We start from the raw sequence: 23,647 nt of genomic DNA on the forward strand, positions 1-23,647 counted from the left end.
ATTTAAATTTTATCCAGGAGGAGGAAGTGAGAAGTTATTTAAAAGTTGAATTATACCCAAATGAATCGTGCATATTTTATAGTGCTTCCTTGAACCCTACTTCATGTATACAAACTATCACCTTGTATTTCATGGTTTAGGCTGTGGTCAGTGAAATTTTCATGTATCTGTGTTGTGTTAAAGAAAAGCCTCCCCTATTTCCTTTCTCTCTCCAAATGGATAAATAGCTAAACATAAACTGAGATTTAGGATGGGAGAACAGGGAATCAAGAGAGGTATACATTATTTTATTTATCTCTTTTAAATTAAGTATAAACTAACAGATATGGATATATTATATATATTATATATGTGTATATCATATGTAACATGATATATGTGATGTCATCATACGTGCTTTATAACATATAACACTCATTTGCTAAATAAAGTATGTAACTCACCTTAATATACAAAACATTTTGCTTCACCTTAAAGAAATTTATCAGACTCGATGTGCAGTTAAAACTCCTGTATTGAATGTCCTTAGGAATTTCTCTTTCCACATAGTGCTAGTTCTCATGGAGTTGGTTAGAATTATGAGTCTGCAATTTTGCTATGCTGAACTCATCAGAAATTGCTAGTTGATTTGTCCACTTTTCTCTAAAAAATGGACTATGGCATTTTTGTTTGAGGGATATTGCTTGCTCTGATCTGTCTTCACCTGATAAACATGAAAATAATTTTAAATTAATGTTTTATTGATTTAAGTGCAAGTCAACATCTGCATCTCCGTGTCCCTGAAACTGTGCAATGGAGGTACAATATCCTTCAAATAAATTGTTTGATTCTTGTGTGTTTGAATAATGTCCATAAGTTTAAAATATTGGCAAAATAAAATATTATTAAAAGCATACAAGATGTGTAGGCCACACAAACACTTGTGAAATTCAAGTGCATTATCACTTTCTGGTTAGAATGACTACAATAAATAGAGAATCTTGAGCTCAGACAAGAATATGCCTTATTGTTTATGTCTATGTAAATATGTGGCTAATTAATGGGTTTTCTAAAAATGATTTTCTATTTAAATGTTCACATCCCATAAAAATTTATCTGAAACACATGTACAAGTATATATGCAAAAGCACAGGTAAAAATAATTTTCATGATATCAGTACCCTTCTATATGAATATGTAGCTCTTTTCCTTGCTTGAAAAAATTACTGAGGACCTCAATTTATTTTCAAGGAAGTTGTGGAGTTAGCAGTAGGATGTTTGTCAAAACACCTGAAGCAGCCCCAATGGATCTTAATTCTCCTGCTCTTAAGGCACTGGGGTCAGCTTGCATACAGATTAAATGGATGCCACCTGAAAAACCAAATGGAATCATCATCAACTACTTTATTTACAGGTAAGATTGGCTGTTACTATTATTTTTAGTTATTTAAGAATGTGTACTGCTCCAACGCGGCAGAATCAAGTGTGTTTTATATTTCCATAAGAGCATGAATGGGAATTCATGTTTTGTTTTTGTGAGTTTTTTATTTGTTTGTTTTGTTTGTTTGTTTGTAGTACCTAACAGTGGGGACTGAGATTGGTGCTCAAACTTTTACAAATTAACCAAGGAAAAAAGTCATAACTACCATAAAACATTTTGGATCTGTTTGAAAACTGAGACCTTATAGCCCACATAGACTTATATTTAGTGATGGGACAGAACAGCCCTCTAAAGCAGGGGTTCCTAACCCCCAGGCCACAGAGTCCGTGGCCCATTAGGAACCAGGCCACACAGCAGGTGAGTGGCCGGTGAGCAAGCATTACCACCTGAGCTTCACCTCCTGTCAGATTAGTGGTGGCATTAGTTTCTCATAGAAGTGCAAACCCTATTGTGAACTGCGTGTGTGGGAGATCTAGGTTGTGCCTTCCTTGTCAGAATCTAATGCCTGATGATCTGATTGGAATAATTTCATCTTGAAACCATACCCTCTAACTGCACCGCACCAGTGTGTGGAAAAATTGTCTTCCACAAAACCAGTCCCTGGTGCCAAAAAGGTTGGGGACCACTGCTTGACCAAGAAAACATAGTCTTTCCAGAGAGGAAACCAGATACAAGACAAGAATTCTAATATTTCTCATTACTTATTATGCAGAGATTAAAAAGGTTTTTCTCCTCCTCCAAAGACGGTGCTTTTCATAAGCAGAAAAAGGGGCTCTCCTCTCCAGTTTTCCTTCTGTTTTAATAAGCCTCCACTCCACTGGTTAGATGGTGTTATAGCAGCTTGTTCCATCATGTGCAGAATTTATTGAGTGTACCTACCTAAAATAAAGAGAGAATAGGGAAGAGAGGAAGAGAAAGATTGAGGAAAGAGAGAGAGACAAAGAGAGATTGAGAGAGAGAGAGAAAATAGTGGAAGAGAGAGATAGACCATGAACATTTTGGTTTGAAGGATATTTTGCTCTCTGATCTAGTCTTCACCTGATCAACATGAACATTGCTTGAAATTAATGTATTCTTTAAATAAATAATGAATGAGAAGGAGAAGGAGCAGGCAAAGGAGGAGCATGAGGGAGAGATGTAGGTAGGGTGAGAAGAAGAGAAAAAATAGAGAAAGTGAGAGGGAGGGGAGTAGAAAGTACAATGCAAAGAGCCAAGAGGGCAAATAACCTGTCAACTGATGGCTTGCTACTTAAGACAGAAAACACAATCATTGGTAGACATACAGGATTTGCAGATTGAGAAACCCAATCCCATTCTGAAACCAATGTATTTCCTTTGAGTGTACAAAGCAGAACACCTTTCCTCTCAGACCCTCATACCCCGCACCTCTTCAACATCCTTTGTTAGTGTGTCCAGCAACCTCAGGCCTTCCCTTATTTGGTCCTCTGCCCTGGAAACTTAGTGAAACTTACTTAGGCTCCTCTTATAACTGTAGATATTGAAATCCTTTGATTCAGATCAGTCTTCAGTGATGAGCTAAGGGCTTATAGAAAAAATTACAAAAGGAGAAAATATTATTGCATTTCTGGTTATGTAAATGACATTACCAAAAATGAGCAAGCCAAATTTCTTCTCAGCAAACATTAATCTGAAGAATAATATTTCTGATTCAAATACACATGAGCATGTAAAAATGGCTAATGTGAATTTACATTGTACGCTAAGCACATTAGTGCAGGCTCTAAAATGCCCACCCTTTTGAGACAGTTTTCTTTCATCTACTTAATGATAATTGCATGAGAAAAGCACATCAAATTCCTATTCAGAATAAAGGGAAATAAAGTATCTGTTATAGACTAGGACGTGGCTTCACTCTGTTAGTTTTGTAAATAAAGCTCATGATTACAGTGACTATTCCATGGCAGCTATAGAGAGGCAAAACAGGAAATATAATGCAGAAAGCCCGCTTCAATGAAAAATACTGTAAATTGAATTTGACAGCATTTGATGGCATCTGATTATTCTAGTCACAGCCAAACAATGATATAAAGAGTAATATGAAACAGAATGTGTTACTGCCTAGCAGACTCAAAAGCAATAAACCTTCCTCCAATGTGACACAATCACTTCACAATCATAATTGTAGCCTGTTTGATACCTCTGAGTACAGCAGAAGGGCACTGACTGACATAGATACATTTTGTTTTTTATTTAAAGTGAAATGAAAATGGCGCACTGGGGCTCCAGATACAATCGTTATATTCACCTACATAGGCATGAATCACTTGGCAGTTATTTCAGCTGAAGTTTAAATGTGCTTAGACAACAACAATATCAAATTTTTCTTAGATAGCTGCAAAAAAAAAAAATCAGAAATTTGTAAGGACAGAAATAGAATGGAGACACATAGTTCTTTTTCATTCTGAGACTACACAGAGCCCTTTATATAGTTATAGCCACCAGCCTGCAGTATTTCTGAGGAGGTTATGGCATGTAATTTCAGCTTCATCATTGGCCTTCTCTTTCTTCTATCGGCACCAAAGGAAGTACATTTAGCTCAAACCAAAGATGGGGTTTGGCCTATGCAGATATTTTTATTAACTTGCAGGAAGCCCACTTGTAAATCTCATTTGAAAATGTTTGCCACTTTTTTCTCACCAAGCCCCTGAATCATTTTCTCTTCTGTAACTATCCTTTATTGTTTAAATATTTCCTCTAGATATTATCCTATTAAAAATATCTGACCTAATAAAGACAGAAGATGTTTATGACTTCAAAAACAAAACAAAATAACCTAAATATTATCCTATTAAAAAGCGTCTGCCCTAATAAAGATAGAAGATGTCTATAATTTCAAAAACAAAACAAAGTAACCTAGTAAGAACAAGCTATTAATATGATTCCCTCTGCTTATTTTTATCTGTTAATTTAAGCTACTTTGTTGACTATACATAAGTCACAACAAAAGATTTGCTACAAAAAATTTTGTAAAGAATAGAGACCAACATTTAAGTTAGTGTTTTGCAATCTGTTTGTTGACCACATATAGACAAGACTATCTTGGACATCTGCTTCCTCCTCTCAATGAGTTTGGCTTGTATAATAGTGATTCTTCAGTATTCCCCCTTTATTTTATATCTGTAATCTTGCAAGTGGCAAAAATCTCATCACTTTCACCTACAAAATCCATCAAACACATTAAATTGAGACTTTACAATACGTGTAATAAAATAATCTCCTCCCATTAGGAGTTTTAATTTTAACAGAAACCAAATTTCATAGGGTTTATTATTCTCATGAGCTTTCTCTTTAAATAAATAAAAAGATTTGATCAATGTACATTGAAAGGCAAAACTATATACAAACACCCTGTAAACACTGTACAAATAGAAACAAATGATGGCACTTCCTTATGAGTATTTAGTAATATTTTAAAGGATAAAATCTGAAATAGTTTTCAAGACTGTATGATATAAAAAGGTTTTCAAAGTAGGAAAGTGAAAACAATTTATAAAATGGATAATTAAGCTGATTGAGTTAACTAAGAAAAGACGAGCATTGAATCAAAGGCAAAGGAATTTTGATGTAATTCAATTTGTATTGGGTGGAAAGATGGATATAGATATGAATATTTATGTAGACAGATACAGATAGACAGAAGACAGACATCCATCTGTCCATACATGTACATATCTACTGAGAGAGACACAAAGATCTATGAGACCTAATCCCTTTCACCAATGATCTTCACTACAGTGGGAGATAGAAGACAAGCTAAATAAACAAACGAAAGCATAAAATATATATTGGAAAAAAGAAATATTTACCAGAAACTTTAGAGAAGAATTCTCTGTCTAGAATATTCATGGAACACTTCATCAAGTTGATGTTATTGAGACTAGGCCTTATAAAATAAAGATTTAATGACTATTTAAATTGTAAGAAAAATACATTTGTTGGAAAAAATGTTTTAACAGTAGAGAAGATTACCAAGGTTATTATTCATTCTTATGATTTACTCATGGCATACATAATTTTCACTAATAGAAGTAACATGATTAATTTTAATATATTAACATTAATGTTTTCTATTTGTATTTTCTTCTTCATAAAAAGAATTATATTGTCCATATTGTTCTGCACACATACACACCTAATTTCTTTTAATGATTCATCAATATTCTGTTATATGGATGTGTATCATATATTATTTAGCCAGTACCCTGGCGATGGCAAGATAGGTGATTTTCAAGTTTTCGTTACCACAGCAATTATCTAATAAATATTCTTACAGTAAGTATACAGAGAATTATTCTTAGTACTAGAAGTACTGGGTCAACTTCTTGTGCATTTAAAATTGTTGAGTATTCCTAAGTTGCCTTCCAAATATTTTATGTAAGAATTTCTAATCCTGAAAACTTTTAATACAGAGTCAATCTTCCAAATCTGTCAGCTCAATATTTTAAGTCACACATTTTTGTTGTTTTAATTCAAGTTTTGATCATTATAAGTGAGATTGTTCATTTACTTAAAATATTTATCTTCTATTTGGGAGGGGTGTGTATAATATATTATAAATTCTTAGACTAATTTTCTACTGGATTATTTCTTATTGTCTATATTCTTTCCACATTAAAGAAAGTCTCCTTTTAATGATCATATTAAAAATAACACATTAATTGTTTCTTCCAGCACTTTTATGGCTCTACTCCTTATTTCTAAATACAGAATGAATATTGTTATAGGAAATTAGGTAAGAATTCATTTCTTATAAAATGCTAACTAGTTCATCAACATTATTTCATAATCCACTGATTTGAAATGTCACTCATACAAAATTCCCATGTGCATCGGGTTCATTTTAGGACTTTGTATTCTGTTTCCCTTGAGGTAAATAGGGATTTTAACAAGCAGGGCCTGATGGTGAAGACATCATAAGTGAATAAAATAAATAGAATAAGCAAAATTTCTAACACATAAGCATAGGATTCAAGGAATGGTCAGGTTTGACTGGAGTCATTGCTATTAGTAGGGGACATTTAGAAGATCAGCTTAATGACAGATTTTGGATCTAAGGAGTTTAGGTTTTTTATTCAGAGGCAATGTGACCTGCTGAAGGTTTAGGGGGTAAATAGAGAAGCGATGTAATATAGTGGAAAGAATGTGGCATTTTTAATCAGAAAATATGACTTCCAGGGCCTGGCTCTAACACTTACTAGTTATGTGACCTTAGGCAAGTCACTGTGTTCCCTAATTTTCCATTTTTATGTGAAGAGAAGATAGTGAATATAAAAAATAATTAACCTCTTGGAATTCTGTAAGAATTAAAGGAAATAACATGTGTGAAATTACTGTTAAATGTGAAGCATGATAAAAATAGAAAGTTATCCTAGATATGTTGTCCAAAGCCATGCTTTAGAAAGATAAACCTATCTGGCAGTTGTAGATGTACATTTAAAGTCAAGGAAAGAGGTTCATGGTTATAAAAGTAGCAGGGTGCATAACAGCATGCCTGGTAGGATTCTGTTTTCCTTTAAATATACAGTATATTTTTTACATGTATATGTATATAAAAAATGTCTGGAATGTTAAACACCAAAATAATGCTAGCAGTGCTTATCTCCAAATATTAGGCTACTGGTGACTCTTTTAAATACTTCTGCTTTTGTTCATCTGTGTTTTCTTATTAATTTTTATAATCAATATATCATATGGTCTACTAAAGACAAAATAATAAATTTTGTGAGCCCAGATGCAAATCTATCATCACTCTTTCCGATTTTCCTATTTCTTTCTTCGTGTGAACATCACCATCACTTTCTGTAATAATCAAAGTCTGATCAAGAAAGAGGAACCATACTACTTACTTTAACAGATGGAATTTAATATAAATAATTAGTAAGAAGTTATAAATTTGTTAACTAGGTAACTAAAAGCATAAAAAGAGAACTCTAAGGTATCATGGAGGTAGCAACTACAGGAAACAGCTAGCACCTTTAGAACTGAGGGAACAAAGGGGAGTTGTTAGAATTATTAAAATGTAAATGCATAGAGGAGGGTGCCTATGAAGCTGGGACTCAGACAGTTAAGGAGGAGCACCTGCCACTGGTGCAGTTGTCTGGAGGAGGAAGCATGAAATTAAGCTGGTTTTCCAAATGGTGGAAAAATTGCATACTGCAATCACCTGCTCCCAGGGTACTTCTTTACTGCAACACAAAAACAGCCTAATACAGAAAATTGATACCAGAAGTAGGGTGTTGCTATAAAGATACCTGAAAATGTGGAAGTGACTTTGGAGCTGGGTAAAGGGCAGGGGTTGAAGGAATTGGGAGGGCTCAGAAGAAGGTGAGGGAAAATTTGGAACTACTTGGAGACTGGTTAAATAGTTCTCACCAAAATGCTGATAGAAATACGGACAGTGAAGACCCGGCTAATGAGGTTTGAGATGCAAATAATTGAGAACTAGAGTAAAGGTCACCCTTGTTATGCCCTAGCGTACAACTAGGCTCCATTATATCCATGCCCCAGGGATTTGTGAAAGTGAGAACTTGAGAGTAATAACCTAGGGTACTGGTGGAAGATATTTCTAAACAACAAAGCAGCATTCAAGACTTTGTCTGGCTGTTTCTAACAGCCTAAAATCAGATAGAGAGCAAAGGAATGATTCAAAGGTGGAACTTTTATGTAAAAGGGAAACAGAGAGTAAAAGTTCACAAAATTTGCAGCCTGGCCCTGTGATAGAGACCGAATCCAAGCAGACAGTGGAGTGACCACTTTCAAGAGAGACTAGCATGACTATAAGGTAGCCAAGTGTTAATATTCAAGATAATAGGGAAAAGGCCTAGAAGGCATTTCAGAGATCTTACAGGCAGCCCCTCTCAACACAGGCCCAGAGGCCTAGGAGGAAAGAATGGTTTTGAGGGCCAGGCCCAGAGCTCTGCTGCCCTATGTAGGCTTGGGAACTGTTCCCCATGTCCTGACTACTCTTGCTGCAGCTGCAGCTCAAAGGGCCTCAGATACATTGCAGGTAGGTGCTGTGTAGTGTTAAGTTAGCAGATGCACAGAATGCAGGCATGAAGGAGCCCTTGGCAACTTCCCCCTAGATTTCAGAGGATATATGAGAAAGCCTGGGTGCCCAGGCAGAAGCCTGCCACAGGGGTGAAGCCCTCACAAAGAAACTTTACTAGGGCAGTACAGAGGGCAAGTGTGGTATTGGAGTCACCATACAGAGTCTCCATCAGGGCACTGTCTGATGGAGTTGTTGGAAGGGGGCCACTTCTCTCTAGGTCCCAGAAACCATGGACAGCTTGAATCCTGAAAAAAGCCATACGCATCCGACTCCAATGTGTGAGAGCAGCCACAGGGGCTGCATTCTGCAAAACCACAGGGGTGAAGCTACCCAAAGCCTTAGGAGCCTAGTGCTTGCAGCAGTGTGTCCTGGAGTGGGACATGGAGTTAATGGAGATTATTTTGGAGCTTTAAGGTTTAATGTCTTCCTACCAGGTCTCAGACTTGTATGGGCCCTATAGCCCCTTTCTTTTAGCCAATTTCTCCCTTTTGCAATGAGAATGTTTACCCAATACCTGTGCCCACATTGTATCTTGGAAGTAAATAACTTGTTTTGATTTTACAGGCTTATAGGTGAAAGGAGATAAGTCTCCAGATGAGATTTTGGACTTGGTACTTGAGACTTTGGACTTTTGAGTTAATGCTATAATCAGTTAAAACTTTGGGGAACTATTGGGAAGACATGATTTCATTTTGAAATGTGAGAAAGAGATGAGATTTGGGAGGCCAGTGGTGGAATAATATAGTTTGTATGTTTGTCCTCTCTAAATCTCATGCTAAAAACAGATTCCCAATGTTGCAGATGGGGCCTAGTGGGAGGTGATTTCATAATAGGGTCAGATCCCTTATGAATGGTTTAGCACCATGCCCTTGGTGATAAGTGAGTTCTTGCTCAGTTTGTCCATGGGAGATCTGGTTGTTTAAATGTCTAGGACTTCCCCTCCTCACCCACCTCTCTCTTGCTCCTGCTCTCTGCACGTGATGCACTTGCTCCTTCTTCACCTTCCATCATGATTGTAAGCTTCCCGAGTCTCATAAGCAGATGCCAGCATCATGCTTTCTGTACACCCTGCAGAACTGTGAGCCAGTTAAATCCCTATTCTTTAAAAAGCAGCCTACCTCAAGTATTTTTGTAGCAATGCAAAAGTAGCTTAAAACAAATTAGAAAAAAAGAGATAGCAGATAGGATATGATAACTCTTATTTGAGAGAAAAGTAAAGAAAAGCTTTTCTAGAAAAAGTGATATGGGGCTAGAATTTTAAAAGATGTTGTAATTAGCTTATAGAAAAAAGGAGAGGCCAGGTGCAGTGGCTCACGCCTGTATTCCCAGAACTTTGGGAGGCCGAGGCGGGCAGATCATGAGGTCAGGAGATCGAGACCATCCTGGTTAACACAGTGAAACCCTGTCTCTACTGAAAAGTACAAATATTTAGCCAGGTGTGGTGGTGGGCACCTGTAGTCCCAGCTACTCAAGACGCTGAGACAGGCGAATGGCATGAACTCCAGTGGCAGAGCGTGCAATGAGCTAAGATTGTGTCACTGCACTCCAGCCTGGGTGACAGAGCAAGAATCTGTCTCAAAAAAAAAAAAAAAAAAAAAAAAAAGAATAAGCTAGAGGATGGGGAGGAGTATTGCCAGAGAATTAGCAGATACCAAAGCCATGGAACCATGAAATACAATGAAATATAAGAAACTGTAGTCAAGCATTTGATGATAACTGGAATATAACATGGGACTAGAAATTTCAGAAAGATAAGTCCTTTTGAGAATCAGCAAATTAAGGATAAGCATAGGCCATTTTACATGGTAAATCTCTAAAGAATTTTTAAAAGGACTAAGTCTTAAAATTTTTGAAAGGTTTGTGATGTCTCTTCCCTCAGCAACAGAGTGTCTGCTCACACCAAAACTGGATGATTCAACAGTCACAAAGCATTTTGTAAATCATCTGTGTTTCCATTTGTCCTCTCAGCAATCTAGTTCAGAGTTTGCATTTATTCTTATATAAACTGTTGCGATGACCTCCTTGTTCAATGCCAGATGCCCATCATCTCCAAGATAACTTCATTCAGATCATGCATTACATTTTACCCAATGATTTTTATGTTTTAATTTTTATAAGAATTTTCAGAGGTTTGTTGTACACTATGAGGTTGTTAACTCCACTTTGCAAAATGAAATAGAAACTAGAGGACACAGAGAGGCAAGTTCACCCAAGGTCATTGAACTAAGTGGCAGAGCCAGGACCTCCAACCTATCTCCTCTGACTACAGATGTTTCTGATTATCTATTTAAACTCAGAATATTTTTAATATTCTTCATGGAATGGAGCTGGCAGTTTCATAACCTTAAAATTGTTGTGGTGCATTGGGTTCTAGGATTTTGTTTTAATTGCTTTTGAAAATAAGCAGTGACAATTGCTGGAGGGGAGAGAAGGAATAAGGAGCTCCTATAAACATTGTACATTGAGACCACAGAAGTGTGAATGCCTTTAAAAATATATGGTTCCTAGTTTTTATACTTATTTTTGTTTTCCTCTTAGTGTTAGGCAACATTACACTAACTCTAGTTGGAAAAATACATTCCTGAAGTATCTCCCAAATGAGCTTGAGCAAAGAATAACCATTTGGCTATTCAGAGAGAACTGAAAATGTCATTTCTCTAAACACAGGCTACTCAGGAGGAAACACTTCCAGTTAAATGAACAGGTGATGCCTAAATCTTAAATAGATTAGGAATAATTGTGGTCTACTCAACCACTTCTGCTCAAAATGTATTCAGACATAAAGAGATTCTGTTTTTTAGCAGTGCAAATGGGACATTTACCTCTCCACGATATTAATTTTTCAAGAATTCAATAGTGATAAGAAATACTTAACCAGGCTGCACCTTTAAATTCTTCTGGTGGATAAACTTGAGACCAACAAAATACTCAATCTTTTAAATAGTATATATATATATATATTTAAAAACCAAATTTTAGGCACATTTTTTAAGAATGTCAGCTTTACAGAAACCATGACTACATCTCAATTTGGGAATTCATGAGAGTTTAATAAAAATTAATTGAATTGTCATGGAAAGGCTGAAGCTAGACAAAATAGAAAATGTTACTTCCCCATAGACCATCACAGGTTTGTTTGCTGTATTGTGATCCTAGCAAACACCTTTTTAAAAATCACTGAAAGGAGTCCTTGGCTATGAGCCCTGCGGCTCTCATTAGAATGGATCTCCCCCAATGACACACCTGGTACCTGATATCTGCAGCAAGTACAAAGGCCAAACCCTGCAAACCTTCACTGAGTGCAGAATCTGGTCCACGCATGGTAGCGAGCAATAATGAGGTGGGCTGCCGAACCATAATTGCAGGTCACTGAGAGGTGTCTGTGAAGCCTCTATAGCTTCCAGCAGGACGCTTGTCATTGCTCATACTTAGGTCATCATGATTCATCAACTTGAGGATCATCAGATTCCCAAAGCCAAAGATTTTACATATTCTGAGTTTTTGTGAGAGGTACTGTCATTTACTTTGTCTTAATAACCCTTTACATTTTGATGGAGCTGGTTAATCTGATATGGCAGCATGTGAATTTTTCAGCTTCTGAAGAGTGTGTTAATTAAATACTCTTAACAGCCTGGAAAATATTGATGTATTCATCACTCTCTTCTCAACTAGAGAGAGAGCTGAAAGAGGAGGGTCAATGTCTTGATTACATTCTCCCCCAACCTAGAATACTGCCTTGATAGGAAATAATAGCTGATGGAAAAGAGGCAAAGATGCAGAGAAGTCATGGGATTACACAACTGTTAGCCTTTCACTTGAAAAAAAGTATTGAACACTTACTGGGCTCAAATGTTGGGAACACAGAGACCACAATTCCTCCAGAACTTCGCTTTCTATCAAACCTGCATCATGATTTTACATCTGGATGAGGAAATAACTGTTCCAAATGAAGTATCAGATATATAGGGCCGTCTCAACAACTGACTATTCCATTTCTCTTACTTCTATATTTAATGCTATATATATCTAGTACCAAAAGAGTATGCATGTGGCCCTAGTTTTGTATCAACAAAATCTAAAGATGAGCCTAAACAATCCCATTCTCAGCAGTTGAAAGAATTTTGGGGTCATAGTCTGCATTTTACCAGGTTTTAGGGGAGACATTTAAAAGGAATTTGACTTTTGTCCTCTAAAGATCTCTAAAGCAGGCCAGACATGGTGGCTCATGCCTGTAATCCCAGCACTTTGGAAGGCCAATGTCAGAGGCTTGCTTGAGGAAGACCAGCCTGGGCAACATGGCAAGACCTCATCTCTACAAAAAAATTTCAAAAGTTAGCCAGGCCTAGTAGCACACATCTATAGTCCTGGCTACTCAGGAGACTGAGGCAGGAGGATCTCTTGAGCCCAGGAGTTTGAGGCTGCAGTTAGCCATGACTGCATCAATGCACTCCGGCCTGAGTGACAGAGTGAGACCCAGTCTCAAAATAAATAAATAAATATATAAAATAAATAAATAAATAAAACAAAAAACTCTAAAACCAATTCCTATTATATTACTTATCATGTTATTTTCATTAATTTGCACATAGCTCCAGCTCCTCTACTCAGCTACCTATTCCTTTAGGTAAGGGGTGTGTTCATGTTTTTGTCCTTGTTTTTAATACAATGACGGGCATATAAAAGTGCTTAATAAAGTTGTTGATGTATAACAACAATAAATGTAGAAAAACAGTGGTCTTGATGTATAAGAAACGATTGTTCATACTTTGAGAGGTTATGGTTTAAATTATAGAAGAGAAAATTCAAATGAAGAGAAAGTAAATGGCATCAAAGAAGTGAATTTAAAATACTTTTTACACATCCTGGGAACAAATGCAAAAGAGCACTGTGCTGCATGAGAGAAAATAGGAACTCTGGGCTTCCCTTCGTAGTTCTTCATCTTCCACTATGCAAGCCTGGGCTTTTTCAAACAGTAATTTTATGGTCCTAAGAGCCGCAAAACGATCATCCTCAATGTGCAAACACTTTTGAAGTCTCTGCAACCATCATATTTGCTACTGTCCCATTAGCCAAAAAAGTCTTACAGCCAAGCCCAGAGTGAGTTTAGGAGCATACTCTCTAAAGGCATGGATACAGGGAAACAAACACATTGGGACCCCAGCTGCAATCCATTTACCACAGAAGGGTAAGGATTCCCAATAATATCAGCCTCTGCTAATTCCATATCCTGTGGTTCCAGGTGTGCAAAAAATAAAACCTCGATATAACTGCATGCATACATGCACACACACACACACACACACACACAGATCTAGAAAATACACAAAAATGCATTAATAATGCTTAATATATGCTTCTGTATTTTAAAAAACATTTAAATGTTTTTTTGTATTGCATATGTATTTTGTTATTCAGCAAAAGCATCTGGAAAGTAATAAAATGTGATTATGGATGAGGTTTCACCTTTTGTGCTTTTTATATTTCTTCTGTATTTTCCATGTTTTCTATAAAGCATATGCATCCTTTTATAATCAGTCAAATGTGTGTGTGCGTGTGTGTGTGTGTGTGTGTGTGAACTACACTTTAAAAATCATAGGAGCTAGGCCACTGGAGTACTTCTCCACCTAGTTTTTCTTTATTATGACACCAGGAAGAAACAGCTGAAAAGTTGAGTTGATATCAAATTCTAAACAAAATTTTTTTACTCCAGCTACAAACTTTGTTTTGAAGTGTACAGCTGTCACTGGTTGCCTGCTTGGTTTCCTTTCAGACGCCCTGCTGGCATTGAAGAGGAGTCTCTTTTATTTATCTGGTCAGAAGGAGCCCTTGAATTTACGGATGAAGGAGACACCCTGAGACCTTTCACGCTCTATGAATATCGGGTCAGAGCCTGTAACTCCAAGGGTTCCGTGGAGAGTTTGTGGTCATTAACACGAACTCTGGAAGCCCCACCTCAAGATTTTCCAGCTCCTTGGGCTCAAGTCACCAGTGCTCATTCAGTTCTGTTGAATTGGACAAAGCCAGAATCTCCCAATGGCATTATCTCCCATTACTGTGTGGTCTACCAGGAGAAACCCAACGATCCAACATTTAACAGCCCTACCGTGCATGCTTTCACAGTGATGGTAAGACCCTTGAAAAAATAACAGACATGTGGATTATCTGGTTAATATGTTGAAATTAATTTTCTTATCCAACTTCTCATTTTTCTTCACTTAGGGCTTAAATATATGAACATCTTTTACATGTGAAAAGTTGCAATGTAGTCATGGGGATAAGATACTGAACTGAGTATGAGGAGTTTTGGGGACCAGTTTGTAGACCACAACTAATTTTGATTACCTCAAAACCAATAAATACATTTTATTTATTCATAAAATTACCTGATTTCCATTTTCTATATTTACTAAATTGGAATAATTTTGTTTTGAGACAGGCTTTCATTTTGCCACCCAGACTGGAGTGCAGTGGCGTGGTCTCAGCTCACCGCAGCCTCTGCCTCCTGGGTTCAAGCAATTCTCCTGCCTCAGCCTGTTGAGTAGCTGGGATTACAGGTGCCCACCACTGCCCAACTAATTTTTGTATTTTTAGTAGTGAGGGGGTTTCGCCATGTTGGCCAGGCTAGTCTTGAACTCCCGACCTCAAGTGATCTGCCTGCCTCAGCCTCCCAAAGTTCCGGGATTACAGGCATGAGCCACCACACCTGGCCTAAATGGGAATAATTTAGTTTCTTGATTTCCATTTTTCATATATACTAACTGGGAATAATGTAATGCTTTCCCCCATACCTCATAGAGATCAGGTTCAGAAGAAATTACATAGAATATTTAATTTTCTACTTCCCCAACAAGCTAGTAATATATATAGCACTATATATACACATATATGTAGTATGTGTATATATGTATGTGTATGTATGTGTGTATGTATAGATGTATGTGTGTGTATATACATATATATATTTAAACATACACACACACACACACACACATAAAAATTGCATGCACTAGAGCTTATTGATGATTTTTTTCAGGGATGGCCTCCTCTGGCCCACAACTTAACTCAGTTCACCTGATCAGCTAGTAGCTCCTGAGTGCTTTCTTTATGTACAGCATAGCCTCATGATCTACGGGAGATACAGAAACAGGATGGTCCTTGTCGCAGGGAGTGTTCTGTGTTGTATTGCAGAGATTTAATTGCACGTAAGGGGAAAAGAAGAAGAAGCGGTTGAGTACAGCCTATAATGTCCACTACACTGGGACTTAGATCCCAAACTCCACTATCTACTAGCTTTAAACCACAGCACAAGAGAGAGTAACATCATATACCAAGTGTCAGGCAAGAAGTGCTCGGGGAGATCAGCTCTCAAACTGAAGATGCTTCATGGATAAGATTAAATTTTGTGGTCTTGGGAGTTAAATACAAATATGTGCCGAGACCTTATTAAATATGGAAAACCCTCAATAAGAACAAATAAGCAGACAAACTAAAGCATTCTTTAAAAAAAAAAAAAACAACTATGTTTCTATGCTTTAAATCCGGGAAGGCCAATTTATATGAAGGTTATCTTATGGAGTATAACATTTATCAAAATATTTAAATTACAGTGAGCAAATATATTTTCAGAAAACTCCAGAAGAGCCTTTTTGAATTAATAGTTTAAAGTACAATATTTTCCCACTGTCCTCATGTTTAATTTTCTCATATGACTAAAAAATAAGCAATATGTAAATGAAAAGATAATTGTTTTCATTTTTACCTGTTTCAGAATTAGTACTATATTTTTATTAGATAGTAAATTATATACTAGAGTCTTTTATATTACATCTTCTAGTTCCTATATGATAAGCACTAGAAGCAGTGTTCTTAAAGTGTAAAAGGTATTTTTTAGTGGATATGTGATCCAGGACGAAGTTGGTTACTTCCCACCATATCCTTCAAACTCATGTTCTAAACTTTCACCCTTAAAGTAAAATGTTTATGAATATACTGAAACACCCTTGTTCATAGCTTTCTGAATGAGGCACCTTAATTTAAATATGCTTTTATTGAAGGCACCGGGATTGCAGTGATTAAACCTCTGATCTTTTAAAATACAACTTTCAGGGGTATGAGTCTAATAATCATTTAGTCTCCTGAAACACTTCTGTTGGAATTCCCTCGTGGAATATCTTGTAAGTCATCCCTTCATAACCAGCTTCATTTTAAAACACAAGATTTAAAGTATGTGATGAATCCATGAACTCTGTTCTTTATTTAATCTTCTAGGCTGTATTTTTATCACACTAAAAAGCTTCTGAAAAAGAGGCAAGCCTGTGACCCCAAGCTTTAAGTGGCACAGGGCTCTTTGCACATGGCTCTCCCTGACGTGGCTTTCATTTTGACAGTCCAGTACTGGTGCACTCTTCTGTTTTTCCAAAGATTTTTTTTTCTTGCAATGTCGAATAGAATAGCCAGAATAATTTTAAAAACAATACTTCTGTGTCCTATTTTTGAATGTGTGTGTGTATATTCAAAGTGGTCTCCCAAAATCAAAATCTTTGGCTCTCAGAATTCCAAGAGTAGGCTTCATTAGATTCACTAAGAAAAGTCCCACCTGATCTTTTCAAGCAAACAAGGACATCTTCCACAAAGCAGTCTGGGCACGTGTTCAGACCTTCTGGCCACTGGACCACATTTTCAGGGCATCAGGGCCACTATGATTCTTTATGATATGACACCTTTGAAAGAAGTCATCCGGAAAATGAACTAGTGTTTTTGTATTTCACTTATTCCCACAGTCCCTGTGTAGGAGATTGTGTTCAATATGTTTGTTTAAAAGATATCTAGGCCGAGCGCAGTGGCTCATGCCTGTGACCCCAGCACTTTGGGAGACTGAGGCGGGCAGATCACAAGGTCAAGAGTTCGAGATCAGCCTGGCCAACATGGTGAAATCTTGTCTGTATTAAAAACACTAATTTTAGTATTTTTACTATTTGAGAGGCTGAGGCAGGAGAATTGCTTGAACCCAGGAGGCCGAGGTTGCAGTGAGCCAAGATCCTGCCACTGCACTCCAGCCTGGGAAACAGAGCAAGACTCCATTTCAAAAAACTGTAAAGGAAGTTCTATTACTTACCCAATGTTCTATACTCCTCACCATCACAGAAGAATGTTTCTTTTATCTCAGACAAATCCTTCCTCCTATAATTTAAGTCTACCTCCCTTTGTTCAGAGCAGCATGACTTCTCCATAGTAGCACAATGGACCTTCAGGGTCCAACAAATTATTGACAATTCCATCTGATTTGGCAAATAGTCATTGAGTACTATATTCAATATGTCAATATTGAATACCAAACTTAACTATGTTGTTGAAGTCTACTATGAGACTTGGCCCTTGAGCAGAGCAGAGACTGTGAGGAAAAATGAGTGATTAGTTCTGAGGCACATGCTGTTACTGTTGGGCATTCTGGGTTTTTAAGCTTCTTGCAGATGCATTTCTGCTGCCCATGTTTAGAAGACCCCATTTCATTTTCATTTTTGTATAAACTTAATGGGTCCAAGTGAAGTTTTTCTACCTGGATATATTGTATAGTGGTGAAATCTGGGCTTTTAGTGTAACCATTGCACAAATAACATACATCATACCCATCAGGTCATTTATCATCCCTCACCCCGCTCCCTCCCTCCCTCCCACCCTTCCAAGCCTCCAGTGTTTATTATTCCACACCCTATGTCCACGTGTACCATTATGTAGTCCTACTTATAAGTGAGAACATGCAGTATTTGACATTCTGTGTCTGAGTTATTTCATGAGGATAATGGCCTATAGTTCTATCCATGTTGCTGCAAAAGATATGATTTCATTATCTTTTATGGCTGAGTAGTATTCTACTGTGTGTGTGTGTGTGTGTGTGTATGCGTGTATATATTCCTATATATAATTATATTCTATGGTATGTAAAATTATTCCTATTTAGTAAATATGGAAAATGGAAATGGAAATCAGGAGATATCTATATATATAAGTATATCACACTCTCTTTATGCAATCATCCATTGATGAACCCTTAGGTTGGTTCAATACCTTTGCTATTGTGAATAGTGCTGTAATAAACATACAAATGCAGATATCTTTTTTAATATAATGATTTATTTTCCTCTGGGTAGATGCCCAGCAGTGAGATTGCTGGATTGAAGGGTAATTCTACTTTGAGTTCTTTGAGAAATCTCTATATTGTTGTCCATAGGGGTTGTAGAAGACTCCATTTTAAATCACTTTCCAAGTACTTTCCTAGATGTACTTACGATTTATCTAATTTCTGCAGCAGCTAAACAACTTTACTGTCTTCTTTCCTTTCTGTGCCTGCTGTAGGAAATTTTTCAAGTTTTTGTTTATTGGCCACTCTGGCTAAAATTCTTCAGGGCAAAGGAACTACAGTGCCTTATCCATTAATGAGGCACAGAGTCCGTCCCCACAATTGCAGGATTGTAATTCAGTCCACAGACTCGCAAGAGGTACCGCTAATGCAATTAGCATTAGCTAATGCATTAGTCCCTTGTTTATTAAGATCTCATCTCTGCCCAAGAGGCCACCAATAAATTGCCCATGTTGTGGTGCCATCACTAGCTTGTCCCAAGGTCCCCCTAGAGTTGTTTATAGACAGGTGGATGTTGCTGAGAGAGCCACATAAGACAGGTGCAATGGAGGCATGAATTCTGCTTGTGGTGGCAGTGGATGGAGAACTGACAGTGGGGGCCCTCCATGGGGGTGAGAAGCGTATGTGTTGGCAGGAACAACAGCAGCGGCAGCAGCAGCAGAGGCAGCAGGAGCAGAGAAATGGAAAGAGTGTGGGTTTTAATGCATCACTAGCTGCTCTCCCAACCTCATGAAAAGTTTCACCTCCCTACTCATCTCTATGTAGGTCTTTCTGAGGAAGAAAGAGGGAGATCAAGATTCTTGGGGTCTCTTTAGACCAATACCTTCCATTATTGAAAACAGCGTTAGTTAGAAGGCCTTAAACTCCCTTCCCAATTAGCTCTGTGATGAATTGTGCGGTGTCAGGAAAGAAACTGTATTTAGCCTTGCTTGGCATGCAGGAGTTCCATGGTGGTATTTACAGGGAACACTCCTGGCAAGGTTGACGATATTGCTACCACCATTTGGGTTTGTTTGCTTTTTCTCACTGGCACCTGCCATTGTGCTGGCAGAAATAAATCTGAGAATTTGGGATTTTGAAGAAAAAGTGGTTTACCTATTATCTGTCTCCTAACTATATCCTTGCTTGTTACACGGGGTTATAAAACGTCAAGTCCAGATCATGCATTTGCCCAGTATTCTGAAAGATAAATGGTGCTTCACTCTGTGTAGAATCAAGCATAAGGTGCTGAGAAATAAGCAAATTATATGGGTCACTAAAAATTGGCTTCCAATCTGGGAATAAAATCCAGAATTACTAACTCTAGTTTCTAGATTCTAGCTGCCAGGCTTCCTTTCCTAATGTCAGGGAGGAGGTAGTCAAAATTTCCTCAAGGATTTGTTTCCTAGATCTTTATCATTAAGTAGATATGTGGCAAAAATAATAACAATAATAATAAAATAGATATTTCACGATTGCCATGTTATGAAGAGTGTGTGAGTAAATTGATAAATTTATCTTTAATCCCATTTTCATTTTGGCTTAGATAACATAAAATTTACTGCTCTTTACATATGATCTTAAATTAGTTGCAGCTCTTTTTAATTTGATGATTCTTAGCCTTTTCTCCCCAGATACATTTATTAGACAACAGAAATACTCTGGGAGACGTAGTTTTCCAAAAGGACTCCTTTGGTGACTATCTTTCTAATGTGAAGACAAATTTGGTAATAAAAATAATTACCATATTTCCTGTGTCGGTTCTATAAACTGAGATTTTCACATTTTATAATAAGAAATACCTGTGTCATTCTTTTATATAAAAGATACAAAACATGGATGAGTAAATATCACACAAAACAATGAATATTTGTTGGCATAACCCTTTTTTTTTTTTTTTAAGAGACAGGGTCTTGCTCTGTCACACAGGCTGCCATGCAGTGACACCATCATAGCTCACTGCAGCCTTGATGTCCTGCACTCAAGTGATCCATCCCACTCAGCCCCCCAAGTAGCTGGGACTACAGGTGCATGCCACCATGCCCAGCTAATTTCTTTTAATTTTTTGGTAGAGATTGTGTCTCACTAAATTGCCCCAGCTGGTCTCAAATTCCTGGCCTCAAGAGATCCTCCCACTGTGGCATCCCAAAGTGTTGGAATTATAGGCTTGAGCCACTGCCCATGGCAAAACTTTTTAGTTGTGATGGTATTTGGGGTTTAATATTAATTTTTCATTTACTTGCCTTACATAATCTTTAGCCCTTTTGTCTAATTTGGGCTAGACAAATTAGACTTTCAGACAAACATGTATTTGTCTGAAATTCATAAATACGTATCAAGAATCTACCTTTTGCTCAACATTATTAAGGATGAAAACCATGTAAGTCTTTTTGAATTTTATGTAATTACTTCTTTGAAAGAGCCATATTTTTCTCTAACCACTTTATCCCAGCAAGCTCCATCAGGACTCCCTTGCTCACCCATCAGTAACATCTAAGGCAGGTTCCGTGTTTTTCCAGTCACTTTTCAGTTACAAAGATCAATGTAACTGGTGATCAAGACTGATTTCAGGTGTTTTTTAAAAACTTCAGTCTAGACCAGGGGCAATGGCTCATGCCTGTAATCTCAGCACTTTGGGAGGCCAAGGAGGGTGGATTACCTGAGGTCAGGCATTCAAGACCAGCCTGGCCAACGTGTTGAAATCTTGTCTCTAATAAAAATACAAAAATTAGCCAGGCGTGGTGGCTGGCGCCTGTAATTCCAGCTACTCGGGAGGCTGAGGCAGGGGAATTGCTTGAACCCGGGAGGCAGACTCTGCAGAGAGTCAAGATTGCACCATTACACTCCAGCCTGGGTGACTGGGGGACAGAGCAAGACTCTGTCTCAAACAACAACAACAACAACAACAAAAATTCCAGTCTAAATTAAAACCTGATTTGTTCTTAAGGATCTGCAGTGGGAAAAGAGAGCATGGTCATTTTCCTCTTTCTTCAGTTCCCTCTTCTTCTCTTATTTATTTCCCCCAGGATCATGGCATAAAAAGAAAGAATTAGGCAAAAAGGAACAGAGCTTTACTCAACAACATTGCTGTAATTAATCTTCTATTAATTTTGAGGGAGCAGATGCCTCATGGTGGGTTATATAGGGGTCCCCATAGGAAATTCTATGCCTCATAGTCCACTGATGTAGGCAATACACTCTCTGGCTAATTTCTTACTATTTGTTATTATCCAAGAGGTCCACTCTACAACCTTTTTGGCCTCTGGGGGCCCCTCTCCCAAGCAGGCATTACACTCTCTGACTAATTTCTTACTATTTGTTATTGTCCAAGAGGTTCACCCTACAACCTTTTTTGCCTCTGGGGGCCCCTCTCCCAAGCAAGCAATATACTCTCTGACTAATTTCTTACTATTTGTTATTGTCCAAGAGATCCACCCTACAACCTTTTTGGCCTCTGGGGGCCCCTCTCCCAAGCAGGCAGCCAATATCAAGTCCTATCATGTTGACAAAACTCATTCCTTTCTTGGCACCCACTAGGACTGCAGAAAACTGTGGTTCCACCAAATAATGAAGGTACAGCTTGTCCAGTACTACATTCTCTGCTTGACCTATCATGCTGGATGAGACCTAGCCAGTCTCCCAACTTTGGAATTCATTGACTAAGACACAGGTTTTAGCTTAGGTGTTAGCCTATTATCCGAAAACTATAGGATCACTTAAGGATTACAGAAGACCCTTTCCACTCTAGTCATTGCATCAAAATTGTCCTATGAGTTTCATCAGTGCAATAGGAAGTCTCTTGCCAAGACCAGACTGTGCATCTCACTTTTCTTGCAACACCCCCAGTTTCTTCAAGAGCTTCTCTTGGATATTCCTTGTATGCCTTGAAAGGGGAATGTGGAGAAATCCCATTGCCTCCCTGAAGTGGGAAGGATATAACCAAAGCCTCTTTATTCTCCATTGAATCCCCTTCTTTATTTTTTTTTAAAGAACGTGGGTCTTCTCATATAGGTGGTCTACATAGATCTTCATAGGAAGATGGAGCTGTTTTTTCCATAAGTCCTGCAGTGATACATCTAGCTGTTCCAGTGGAGTTACTTACCACCTATTTTTCTAAAGTATACTCATTATTCTCCAATACAGTTCTATGTCACATCCTGTTATATAACTAAATGGATCTATTCTCTTTCTAGTTGCTCAAGCCAGATCATTTTTGAGTCCTCCCTCTTCCTTACTTCCATATCAATTCTTCACTGAGTACTATTGATTCTATTTCCATACCATATCTTAAATCCTTCCACTTGAAGACAACATTAGGATCTTCACACACGTTAATCCCTCCTCCTGGAATGATGGCTCATTCTATAATTCATCTGTCCTCATTCTTACTCGTCAAGCCTGAACTAAAATGTTACTTATCTCATAGGGCTGCTGCAATGACTAGTAAATTAATGCATATGCAAAGTACCATAAATGGCAATATAAATAGACTATAAACCTTTAGCAGTCCTTCTATTTGAAAAAACAGAGACTAGAATAAATTAGCAGATGTAGATAAGGTTCTGGTCTGTCTAGGCAACTGTACTAATTTGGTCATGAGTGAAAAATCTTATGTTTTATGCATTTTAAGTGTTCCTCACCTTGCAACAAAACTCTGAGCTTGCAAATTTACATGTTTCCTGATACCACATTGTCAATTTCCATGTAATTTTCCAAATACTGGATTAGGTTCTATTTCCTTTCTAAACTGCTTGAAGCAAGAGCATGCCTTTTTTTTTTTTTTTTTTTTTTTTTTGTCTCCTGAGGTTTATTACAGTCTTATCCCTGGCCCCTCTGCCCCAACAACATCACATACCTGCCAGTATAAGAGCCCTCCTCAGGAGATTTCCACCCCATATGTAGTTCTGTTTACCTGTCATGACACTCTTAGGACCCTGCCCTTTCCCTTAGATCTGGGATTATATCAGCAGAACATGATGAGGTATTTTAGTCACACACACACACACATACGCGCACACACACACACTCACACTTCTCAAAT

The 23,647-nt window shown here is 37.6% G+C and overlaps 1 protein-coding gene across 1 annotated transcript in view; it reads left to right on the top strand.

Annotated features, from left to right (window-relative positions):
• Window positions 1–23,647, top strand: part of USH2A (Usher syndrome 2A (autosomal recessive, mild)) — an 813,932-nt gene that overhangs the window by 688,347 nt on the left and 101,938 nt on the right. Inside the window, exons 59-60 of the mRNA XM_011987398.1 lie at window positions 1,231–1,393; window positions 14,260–14,614. Of these exons, the coding sequence (XP_011842788.1) occupies window positions 1,231–1,393; window positions 14,260–14,614 (518 nt within the window). The remainder of the gene's footprint in view (window positions 1–1,230; window positions 1,394–14,259; window positions 14,615–23,647) is intronic.

This window comes from Mandrillus leucophaeus, unplaced genomic scaffold (assembly GCF_000951045.1).
Source record: "Mandrillus leucophaeus isolate KB7577 unplaced genomic scaffold, Mleu.le_1.0 Scaffold309, whole genome shotgun sequence".
NCBI lineage: Eukaryota > Metazoa > Chordata > Mammalia > Primates > Cercopithecidae > Mandrillus > Mandrillus leucophaeus.